Below are 11,761 nucleotides of genomic sequence, written 5' to 3'. Positions count from 1 at the left end.
TTGGCTCGGAGGCTAGGCGTCCCCGCCAATCGGCGGGTCTGCTCTGGCGCAGGCGTTTCGGGTGAGGAGGAGGAGGCGGGATGGGAAGCGGCAGGACTACAACGCCCAGAAGGCTGCGGAGCGGAAGCCCGGGGCTGCTTTTAGTTGAGCCCGGCCAGATGCGTAGGTTGCAGGGCGGTTCGTTCTGCTCCCGCAGGAGGGCGGCAATTGTGCAGCCTTTTAGTGAGAAGTGACAGCGCGTAGAACAGGGGTGCCCTAACGGTGGCTCTTCAGACGTCCGTGGACTACAATGACTATGAGCCCCTGCTGATTGTCCATGGCAATTGCAGTCTATGGGCATCTGAAGAGCTACCGTTTAGCTACTCCTGGCACAGAAGATGCAGCAGGGGTAGTCAAGACTGCGGCTCTCCAGATGTCTGACTACAATTTCCATGAGCCCCTGCCAGCGTTTGCTAAAAGGGGCTCATGGGAATTGTAGTCCATGGACATCTGGAGGGCAGGGTTTGCCTACCCCTGATATACAGTTTAGGCGTGTTAGGAATGCAAAGCCTTATTCATATTGCAACACAGTTGTTTGGGAGAACTAGTACTAGTACTGAAAATTGACACAAATCGAGGCTTGGGGAACACCTCTATTCAACGATGTTCCTCCCCAGCTGCCCAGATTGGGAGTATGATGCTAGTACTGAATCAATGTTCTCTTTAATCCCCCCTTTACTGAATGGAGTTCACATCCTGAACAGAATATAACTGCTGTAGTCTTAAACTGGACAATGCAAGACCCTGCACAACTCTAGATTGCTGCTGTATGGGACAACTTGTGTTAGAGTGGTCACTCACATGTGCAGCTTAGAGAGCACTGTATGGAACGCTGCAGCTAAACAGGTATCTGTCAGGCAGTCTTTCCCCATATGTTCCTGCCCAGGAATTAAAAACATGGGGGCTCTTCTGACTGTCCCATCCTTCAAACAAGCTTGTTTAGTGGGTATCTCAGAGACAGACTTTTCAGTTGCAACCCTATGATTATGGTACAACCTCCTGAGAGAGATTATACTTGGTCCCTTTTTGATCCTTAGGAGTCAGCTCAAAGGTGATTTTAAATTCTGGTTTTCTATATATTGAACTTCATTAGGGTGAAAGGCAGCTAATAGGTAGTTTAAAATATATTTTTAAACCTTTGTAGCAAATCATTACAGCCCACAGTATTTCAATGATTAACTTCTCTTATTTCTGTTTGCAGAAGGTGATTACCTAACAGTGAACTAGCTTCAGGTATTTAAAGCTTTTAAAATGACTTGGTAATCACATTTTGTTCTCATATTTAAACTACGTTTTGTGTACCAGCTAACAGCTTTTTAAAATGTACTGAGGCCAACATCATGGGTTGTCAAAGAATATGTTTAATAAAAAATAATTAAACTTCCATTTGCTCTATAGAACATCATAGAAAGTAATTCAATAAATTACAAATGACTTTAAGACGCTTGTTCAACTACAGAAAGCAAATTCAGACTACACAGAACACAACCGACAAATATTGCAAATGTCCAAAAACAAAAGAACCCAAAAAAACCCAGGACTTAGACATGGATCATGAGGCCTGAAACAAAGGGATTGAAATACAAGGCAATATACAGCTAAAGTTCTTTTAGTCACTACCAACATACACTTCTTCACTGTCTTGGATATCCTTTGCACTGAAAATGTCAGTATTAATGTAATTCCAATGGGCCGTCCTTACAATTCAGGACTTAATGCAGCCACATTTTCAAAATGTTCAGCTACATATTCCTCATCTTCCAACTGATACTGATTAAAAGAAACAAACAGGCCTTTACTTCAGAGTCAAATCTGTATCAGCTGTACATTATTTGAAACTGTAAATTGCCTTATTACAGAGAAAGACCACTAGAATGGTAAGCAAATTCACTTGACCATAATTAGGAAAATACTTTATTTCATAAATTTATTAAAAATTATGTTTAGGATTTTCTTTTGGGGGAGGCATGTAAGGGAGTGGTGCAAAGTGATGATATTGTTGAAATACTCCATTGACTATGTCAACAACTGTGTTTGGAAAACTTTGGCTATATCATGGATACATACAAGTTAAACAAAAGTGCTATATTACAAAGGGCAAATATTAAATATGTAATACATCCTTTCATGATGAAGAACTGCTATCCCTTTCTTGTGGCATGTTTTTGACTATTGCTAAGACACTGCATGAAGGACCAACAAAATCAATACTATCTTTTTGGGGGGTGGGCAGGGTGAATACAGTAACCAGCACAATTTAAATAGTAATTGTTTAATTGTGTAATTACATGTAATACTGCTTCTAGATAAGGGGTTTATTATTTTGCATGTACAAACTTATTTTAATCAGTAAAGATCTTGGTAAAAAAACAGTGTCTTGTTTACTGTACAGGCAAGCAACAAAACTATATCAAAATACATTTTTCTTTAATTATTCCCTTTTGAAAAGGTCTGTCATCCACTATCAACCAGTACTTTTATTCACTCCATCAACACTTTTCTATTCGTGGACCACAAGCAAGATAGCACAAGCTCACACCTAGTCTCAGTCAGTTTTACCATGTGGGTGTGCATCTGTGATCCTATCTTGTCACAGTAATAGCAGCTTCAGCATATCAAGGAATCCTATCCTATCAAATATCAAATTGATTTTTTTTATACAGTAAGGGGTTTAAGGACTTGTATTCCAACAGATGCTTTTTAAGCACTGTTACCATGGTTTCATTGTTGAAAGTGCTTTTTAGTTATCGGGCAACTCAGCATAATTATAATAAACTGATGATACCCCAAATCTTGATTTTGGGTAACTTTTCCCCCCCAATGCAGTCAGATCTAAAGGCTGTAGAGAAATATAGAAGAGTTTAATGTGCCAACATTTCCCCTTGCCATTATTTACCGGTAACTACAGGAGATTACATGACAAACACAAATCCCAACAAACAAAGCCAACAAGTCATTCCTGCAAGGATATTTAATCCTTATACATGAAGTATGCGGTGTTGAAGTGGCACTTTATGAATTTTTTGTTTTTCAAACTTGGGGCTACAGCCCTTCTGCAACATAGCTGCTGTAGAAGGAAGAACATTTAAAATTAAATAGGTATCCATGGTGCTGAAGTGAAATAGGAAAGGGACATTGTATGTGTGTCAAAGTTTCCCTTTACTTATAATTACATAAATGTGCTCTGGTAATGAGGGGAAAAAAAGGCATACACCAAATTAACATACACAGGGTGCCTTTAAAAAGGCAAAACAATATATGACAAGAAGAAGAGAAACCCATGTAAACTTCCTAAACTAACTCAGCTGAGGTAACAAGTAGCCAATTTCATTGGCTGACTGGGAAACTTTTTTTTTTTTAAACACAGTTGTACCTGAATTGGAAACATCAGCAGTGCATCACAACACTAGAGCATTTTCATGTGATTAAAGCAATGGATGGTGACATAGGTTCTACAGCTTTTATGACATTCATTAGCTGCCCAAATTATTGCTGAGTTTTGATCTGTAAATTATAAGCATCAAGGAGACTGTAAAACTATATTCAAATTAAATCAATAATGTGCATAAAGAATTCTGTGTTCACTGCAAATATATTAAATATACAGCTCATAGTGAGCATTTTTTAAAAAATTAACCCCCCCAAAAAAACAAAATTATAATGCCTTTTGCTGTAATTTTTTTTTTACACAAATGTGTATTTGATAGTACATACAAGTTCAGAAACTTAGGAACTTCAAGAAATTACATGCAAAATGTCTTTGAAAGCAGTTTGCACTTCTAAACAAATACTGAAATGTTCGGTCAGTAAATTATTGATGCGCTCACTCAACACCGGGTTATTTACAATGAAATAATTAAAGAATAAACTCAAAATCAGTTTATCGTTTAAGTGCAGAGTCTGGGGTCAGTCTTCGTCACTAGAGTCTGAATCCTCAGACGAGGATGATGTACTGTCTGACCCAGAGGAAGCACCAGCTTTCTCTGAACCCTCATCTGTGCTGTTTTCATTGCGAGAGCTAGGCTCCGTTCCCCTTTTTCCTTCTTGACCTTGAACACCAGAGTTTTCCTCCTTTCCTGTAGATTTAGCTACACCTGTGCCATTGTTTTCATTGTTCTGTACATCAAAAATATTAGACTGGGACAAAGCTGGGATATGGAGATTAAGGCCTGGAGTGAGAAGCATCCCTGGATAAAGTATATTGGACAGCAGTAAGGGGTTAAGAGCTAAGGGGCTGGCAGCTGCCGCAGCGGTAGACGATGTGGAAGGAGAACCTGACAAAGAGTTTTCTCCACCGTTATGTGCATTTTGACTCTCTGTCCTCTCTTTCCTTCCTTCAGGCTCTCTCGAGTCACTTCCCTTTTTCTCTTCGGGAACAGATTCTGTAGACTTTGCCAGGAGTCCGCCCATTCCTAGCAAATTCGGTAAGCTTGCCATTCCTGAAAGCAGCATGGGAAACATGGCAGCCATATTTTTACCTTCCCCAGTGGTATTCAGGCCAGCAGGCATGCCCATTAAACCTGCTGTAACTTGCAACGATTGAAAGTTTTGCAGGTTTTGCTGTAAGGCCCGAAGGGTCGACAGATCCACTCCCGGAATTAGCCCATTGGCTAGCAAAGGGTTGACTGGGACATTGGCTGCTGTTGCAGAGGCAGCTGCGGCGGCTGCCTTGGCAATCTCGCTTTTAGGCCTCCTTCCTCTCCTGCTTACTTCTTCTCGTACAACAGGCCCTGTTAAAATGCGGTCGAACATGCTTTCAGGAAGAAATCCCTGGAAAGAGAAATTAAATCGTGTGTTATAGCAGCCTCACTTTTTCAACATAGTGAAGTGTTTACACACAAGCATTAAGTGATGATGTAGTAAAATGACTGGACACTGAAATCAGCTTTTAATTTGACGCTTTTATGGCCCTAGGCTATACCCAAAGCTCTCTTGCCACTGGTACAAGGAGCCATCTGCTGGTGCATCTAACCTTCAGAATGTTCCAGGACTAGCAGAACAGAACCCTAAGGTCCAAACTACAGTGGGAAATTTAGTTTTCAGAATAAGAGCCATGAAGTCCCTGTAAGAAATCTCTACCCCAGATCTCTACTTTAGGCATCCATAGTAGAACCCTTATTCTTTCAGGCCTATTCACACCTACCCTCAAACCATATGAATATATAGTCTGGGCACAAAAACTATTGTAAGGATTACACCAATATGACCCATGAATGTTTTCTACTGTGCTTATGAAAAGGTTATTCTAAACGAGTAATTGGCTAAAGTCCCCCTCTACAGTTTCTGGATCAACTAGAAATAGGTGATTTGAATCTCAAAACTCAAGCATGAACCTCCTTTGGACATTATATTTGCCATGCAATCAAACATGGTGTGAAGGCTCAGAGATTTTTAGATTACAGAAATGCCTGAATTAGCAGCTGGCTTATTTTAACCGTAGACTTCTTTATTTAGAACAGTGGTCCCCAACCTGCGGGCCGCGGCCCGGCGCCGGGCCGCAAAGGCCATGGCGCCGGGCCGCGGCTCCCTCTCCCCGCCCCCCCCCCACCCCCGCAGTAAAAAACTTCCCAGGCCGCAAGCCTGCGGCCCGGAAAGCTACTTACTGCGGGAGGGCGGGGAGAAGGAATCAGGGCCGGGCCGCGCCCGTGCAGGCCGCGCCCTCTCGGCCCGATCCACGGGCGCGGCCCGCGGGTGTGGCCCGATCCGCGGGCGCGGCCGGGCGCGGCTCGCGGGTGCGGCCGGCGGGCGTGGCCGGGCGCGGCTCGCGGGTGCGGCCGGCGGGCGCGGCCGGGCGCGGCCCGATCCGCGGGCGTGGCCGCGGCCGCGGCCCGAAGCGTGGGCGTGGCCCGCGCGGGCGCGGTCCCTGCGGGCGCGGCCCAATGCCCTGCCGGTCCCCAGCCTAAAAAAGGTTGGGGACCACTGATTTAGAAAACGGAGCTTCTCTGTTATGAAACACACACCCCACCCCCTATCCCTGGTCCAGGACCTACAGAAGTACTCACAGATTGTTTCACAACATCTGCCCATTCGGGAGCTACTCCATATTCGGGGTTCTCTTTTAGAAATCTGCACAAGTCTTTCAGGGGAGGAGCAAAAGCACCTCCTACCTAAAAGGCAGAGGAGAGAGACATATGTTTAGACTGTTACCAAATGCTCAGCTTACAGTCATATCAACGTGCAAAGCTGGTTAAGACGGCCAGCCCGAGGGGCAGTATATAAACCAAACTATAGATAAAAATAAATAACTGTGAGACATTTATTAGAACTGTAGTCAACTGTGGTGACAAAGCAGTGCAGATAGCTCTACTGCTAATAAATATGCTCACCCTGAACGACAAGGGGAAACAATTACCTTCCTAGCATTCCTCCTATTGATCAGTTGAACACGTTCTTCTCCAGTAAGGCTATTAATATCCAATTTATTAGGATTTCGGCAACGGTGTCTTTTTTGTTTGGGTCTCCCCTCATGAAGCTGAATTTTCTGTTGTAGAATAATTCAATGAATAAATAAATTACTGACTTTTCTTTTCGTCTGATTAAAGTTCTTTGAGCATTCAAAAACTCTTCTGTTAAGTAGCATCACCTGAAACTGACATTAAACCAATGGAGAAATCTTGCAACAGCAAGGGTAAGGTGAGGAAATCTTCCAGACAAAAGGAATGAACCCAGCTAGTGATGAGACAAAGATGAAAAATTATCTAATACTGTGTAAAAAAACTATTTCTAAAGCTAATATAAAGAAGATACACTAATAAAATATGTATTCAAGTACCTATTTTCCTGAGAACAATCACAAAGGCATCTGAATAAGGAATCTTTCTTAATCTTCCCTTCATAACCAAAGTAGGCTGTGCACTCAATTGAGATAATAAGAAACCACTAAAATAATTTTGGTTAGTTAAATAGCAGAGGAAGGCAGTGATTTAGGTGGAGGAATACCAAAAAATAAAGACGAGCAAACCCTGTGGGTCACGGGATCATGTGCTCAAGTAATTTCTTGGATAATTTTCCTGATATAGGACTATAACAACTGCAGGTTCCAGGCTCTGAATAACGTTATGATTTAGTCCAATAAGAAAGATTTTTAATGTACTATACTGTTACACCCACTTTTTTTTCCTTCTGCCAATACGAAGCAAGCAGTTCTCAGGTCCTAAATCTCTCTTGCTCCCATACACCCCAACCCAACTTCTTCAATTTTACATAATTTGTTTAAAAAATGTAACTAGAAAGTTACTAATCAAATTGTACTGAAATACCACAGTAAAGCTAGTATGAATAAACTTATTAACTTAAAATACTCACAGGAATAAAAGCTCCTAAATCTTCAACGTAGCCAGGATGTTCTTTAAGCCATTTCTCTAAATTTTTTCTTTTGGGGGCATCATCGCCTGCAAGCCTCGTTCCATCTTTCAGATTAATAACTGGAACTGGGCTTTCTGCATCACACAAGCCTTGGGATTGTGTATAAGGAAGAGCTGGGTTTATGCCTGGAGCAACCTGAGGGGCACTGATGCCATGGCAAACCTGCAAAAACGTAACATATTCTGGGAGATGGCTCATGAAGAAGGAAATGCTTAAGAGGTAGCAATCATAATCATACTTGCACATGTCAACGTGGATGCAAGGGAAGCTTTAGTCCTAAAAAATTGTATGACTGTGGGTGTGACTGCAGGATCACATACATGTCTACCAGGCACTTATAGCACCTTACTCCTTTGTTGTGCATTCAGACACACACAGTTGATTTCATTTCAGTTCAAGAGAGGTCTGTATCATGAATATAATGTGTAAAAAAAACCTTCTGGATAAATTCAGGATTTTAAAAAGTGTTTACTTATAATGTGTTATTCGTTAGGTTTACAGAATGGTGTCCTTTTGAAAAGTCAACCTGGCGAGTGTGAATTCTTTATGTCCATAATACAGACCCAGGATTTTATTGGCACTTCATTATAGCACAGTAAGGAATGATCACTATTTTATTTTATATAAGCTATATGGTCGTATAGCTGTACTAACTTTGTAATGTTTCATTATTTTTGTTGTTTACAGGATGTATGTGTGGGTTGATATATGACTTCTGAAAAAGATCCAATTGGATCAAAACATCCATGTTTTGGTATCTATGACATTTTTGGGGACTGTACGTGTTACTCAAAGGGTTTTTGCATATTTTCTTCTGTTATTTTAATATACTGTTTTTAAGTGACTATTTTTAGCACTGTGCTATGAAACGTAAACATTTTAGATTTCTCAACCTTTTTCAGTTCCTAGCTAGTTTCACATACAACAAGAGCAGAGCTACAAAACTGAGCTACAAAACTATTGGAGCAAACAAACTCCAGTCTGATCCAACTTACAGCATTACAACTTACATCAGAATAGTAAATCTCCCTCGAGATACCTGACGACATTTACTTACATGGTTAGGTGTTTTATTTCTGTTGATCAATAGGACATCAACTCCTTCTACGTTCTTTTTCCTTCCTCGCCTCTTTTTCACCGCAGGCTGGTCATCAGCTATCACTCCATTTGCACTAGTTGTCAACTGGCTGGACATTCCTAATGAAATGGACAGCGGAATTGTTTTGACCCTTACTGAAGACTGAGTGTATTTGCTCATCACAAATACGAACAGCAAAAAAGCAAATGGAACACACAGATGAAAAATCAGATGCCCAGCAAGAGCTTCTAGCACAACACATTAAGTATGGTGTACTTAATGCCTTCCATACACACCATGAGTTCAGACATGCTTTACATCCTGTCCTTCCCAGGATCAATGCAAGCAACCAAGAGACTAACACAGCTAGAGGTTGCAGCCTTGCCATGTCTTGGTGTGGCCAGGAAAAATAACACAAAACAAAAATCTTAGTGCTTCTCAACGCACTGCTACTTCCACAAATTCATACCTTAGGTCAGGGGTAGTCAACCTGAGGTCCTCCAGATGTTCATGGACTCCAATTCCCATGAGCCCCTGCCAGCAAACGCTCATGGGAATTGTATTCCATGGACATCTGGACGACCACAGGTTGATTACCCCTGCCTTAGGTGCCACTAGAGAGACTTTGTAGTTACCCATTTCAGTTATTTTCTGGTACAATATCAGCCAAACTCTTTGAAATATATGTGTTCATATATGAAACATAAAAGTGGTACTGACATGAAGCCCCTTTCCTTCATGCCACCTAGGCACCATGCAAATCCCTGAACAGATTTAACAACTAAATGACATGTACATGACAGCAACTTTTAATCTTTTACATTCACCTGGATTACATCAGGAAAACTCATAGGCCCAACTGAAATGGTAAATCCATGTCTGTTGGATTGGGGAGGGGGTGTCCCATTACTGAACTTTTTCACAAGAAAGAATGAATTTTGTCTATATAAGGTATCAGAGGAAAGGGCTCCCAACCAGTGGACTTAGCTTTCCAGAGCCCCACTCCTTTAGCTCCTAAACAGCAGCACAGGACCCAATGAACTGCAAGTCTTGAGGTGCCAGAACTATGGACTCATCAGTGTGAGGGTTGGGAGCATGGGCAAGCAAACAAAGAGAGCCGAAGACAAGAAATACAAACTGGACATCAGGCGTTGTAATCCACAATGAGGAACAAGCCTAGGTCAGAACCATGGAAGAATCCATGGTGACCTCTCTCTGCCATCCTGCGGCCACTCACAGCATGTCTGCCAGGAAATGGAAGAGGGGTAGGGTTATTGGTCTCCAGGAATAGGCACAGAAGTCCTTTAAGAGAGAATATGGTGGCTCTATAAAAATTCTCAACCCAAAAGATGGGATGCCACTGTGACCCACCTGATTTTTCTGCTATGCTAGTTTAAATGTTAGGGTTTTTTAAAATTATTGGTATGAAGGAACATTCAGCAACATTCTGGCAACCCATACACACATTTTATCACCTCAGGGAGAATCAGGCCATAGATAACAAAAAAGCAAAGCTTGAATAACAGTTCCAAACTATATGCAATCTCTTAAGCAGTGATCAGCCACTATTAAAAACCTGCAATGCTTACCTGATTCTGGCAAAGACTTTGGAAAATTAGCAAGGCTTATTTCTGAAGCATTCTGTAGTTCATGTAGTCGGGCAAGGTATTGCTGCTGTCCTAATGTGCCTTCTTCACTTTCAAATGGCCTTTTGTGAGAAAGTCCCTGCTTCTGAAAAATTAATTTCAAACCACCTTCCTGTTAAACAAATGTAAGGGTTAGTAGATTTCTTTGGAAGGAGAAATAAGCTTCATTAATTTAGGATTTTCATATGCATTTTCTCTCTGATAGGACTGAAAACAATTTCCACACACAGGGCTGTTAGTCATTTTCACCAAGTTGATTTAAGCAACAACTGCATTGGAAAACTTGTGAGCATATGTATGCACACAAGTATCTATACCTGTTCATCTCTTTATTTTTTAAAATAAAAGCTTTATATGCACATACCAAATGCCAGAAAGAATGTTTGCATTAATATATGTTGTGATCTATCTTAGGTGTAAAGCCTTAGGAAGTCAGGATATTGGGAGGGAATGATTAATACTGATTGTTCACTCTGAACATTTTTTTAAAAAATGCAGCTATTTGCAAGTTACTGCTTTCAGACAGCTGGAGCCAAGTCTATGATTAGAAAAGCTAAATACTCCAGGAAGGAGCTATAGTACCAAAAACAGCATAAGACAGACCACTTGAGAGAGCACCTCATCAGCAAGGTTTCAAAAGAACACAAACTAATTTGTTGGTGGGTCCTCAAGTTGTGCATTTAAAAGAAAATGAAATGTCCCCGCAAAAAACTGCCCCCAAATATCCACAAATGTGTGTGTGAAGGAAGTAAGATTGAGAGCAGGCAGCTACTTGTAGGTAAAGCATGCCGCACACCGCAATCGCAATCAGGTCCTAGGGCAATAAAAATAAACATACGTCATTGATTTTCACTGTAAACTCCTTTTCCCGTACATGCTTCTTCACCTTTGACATCTGTGGTGATTGATCATTTTCTTCTTTAACGTCTGCACTTGGGGGAGTTGGCACGCTGGGCTCAGTGTAGTCTGTAGCGGCACCTGGGCTGTCTAGGAGTTTGGTGGTATAAAAAGAAGCCACGGTGTTGGTGTCGTAATTCCTTCTTGCCGACGGCCATTTACCTTTCAAGACTGTTTGGCAAATACTGTCCAGGCGATTAATCATAACGCGATCCTAGAAGGAACAGGACATCCTTCAAAAATCCTGCACTTCCCTGTCTCAACACCAGAAAAAGTTGTAATAACTGATAAACAAGGAAAATAAATTCTGATGAGCCAGGGGTCCCCAACATGGTCCCTATGGATACCACGACACCCACCAAAACCTTTCCTGAGGCCTGTTAAGTAATTTTAGGAAGGGGATGGGGCCTTTGCCCAGCAAAGCTTCTGACTGGTTATGGAGATATTTAAAAACAGTGCTTCAGCGATAGCTGCTACCACAGCACAAGGAACTTCACTGCATAACCAAAAGGTGGGAGCATGCAAGAAAATGTTTTTTAAATAATATATTCATTTTAAAAGGCATCCTGTTAAACGGTGCTTCTGCCTGAAATGTTGAATTACTGTTAGAGTTATGCATAACCTCACGCCTTGACATGTTGTGTTGGTTCTACCCCCTGTGTCATTCCTTTTGTAGTGGTGCCCGCTGCCCTGGGTCAGAATTCCAAGATGCCTGCCGTTAGCTCAAAAAGAATTG

General features: G+C 41.6%; 1 protein-coding gene and 1 long non-coding RNA gene across 19 annotated transcripts in view; one reads left to right on the top strand and one right to left on the bottom strand.

The window, feature by feature from the left end:
- The first annotated feature begins 30 nt into the window (after window positions 1–30).
- Window positions 31–7,934, top strand: LOC143824107 (uncharacterized). The gene is made up of 2 exons (XR_013226690.1): window positions 31–1,272; window positions 7,898–7,934. It is a non-coding gene; the product is annotated as an uncharacterized LOC143824107 (long non-coding RNA).
- CHD9 (chromodomain helicase DNA binding protein 9) overlaps window positions 1,385–11,761 on the bottom strand; it is a 72,299-nt gene continuing 61,922 nt past the window's right edge. For 14 of the 18 annotated variants that reach the window (XM_077310996.1, XM_077310997.1, XM_077310993.1 and 11 more), the window contains 7 exons: window positions 10,967–11,239; window positions 10,072–10,240; window positions 8,462–8,601; window positions 7,345–7,566; window positions 6,392–6,520; window positions 6,042–6,146; window positions 1,385–4,809 (listed from right to left, as the gene is read on the bottom strand). In XM_077310996.1, the coding sequence (XP_077167111.1) occupies window positions 3,946–4,809; window positions 6,042–6,146; window positions 6,392–6,520; window positions 7,345–7,566; window positions 8,462–8,601; window positions 10,072–10,240; window positions 10,967–11,239 (1,902 nt within the window). In that variant the 3' untranslated portion in view covers window positions 1,385–3,945. The remainder of the gene's footprint in view (window positions 4,810–6,041; window positions 6,147–6,391; window positions 6,521–7,344; window positions 7,567–8,461; window positions 8,602–10,071; window positions 10,241–10,966; window positions 11,240–11,761) is intronic. The other 4 variants (XM_077310998.1, XM_077311002.1, XM_077311003.1 and 1 more) reach the window with 1 other exon arrangement.

Source organism: Paroedura picta, chromosome 14 (assembly GCF_049243985.1).
Source record: "Paroedura picta isolate Pp20150507F chromosome 14, Ppicta_v3.0, whole genome shotgun sequence".
Taxonomy (NCBI): domain Eukaryota; kingdom Metazoa; phylum Chordata; class Lepidosauria; order Squamata; family Gekkonidae; genus Paroedura; species Paroedura picta.
Note: the sequence above shows the minus strand (reverse complement) of the source record. Positions and strands in the feature narration are given on the sequence as shown.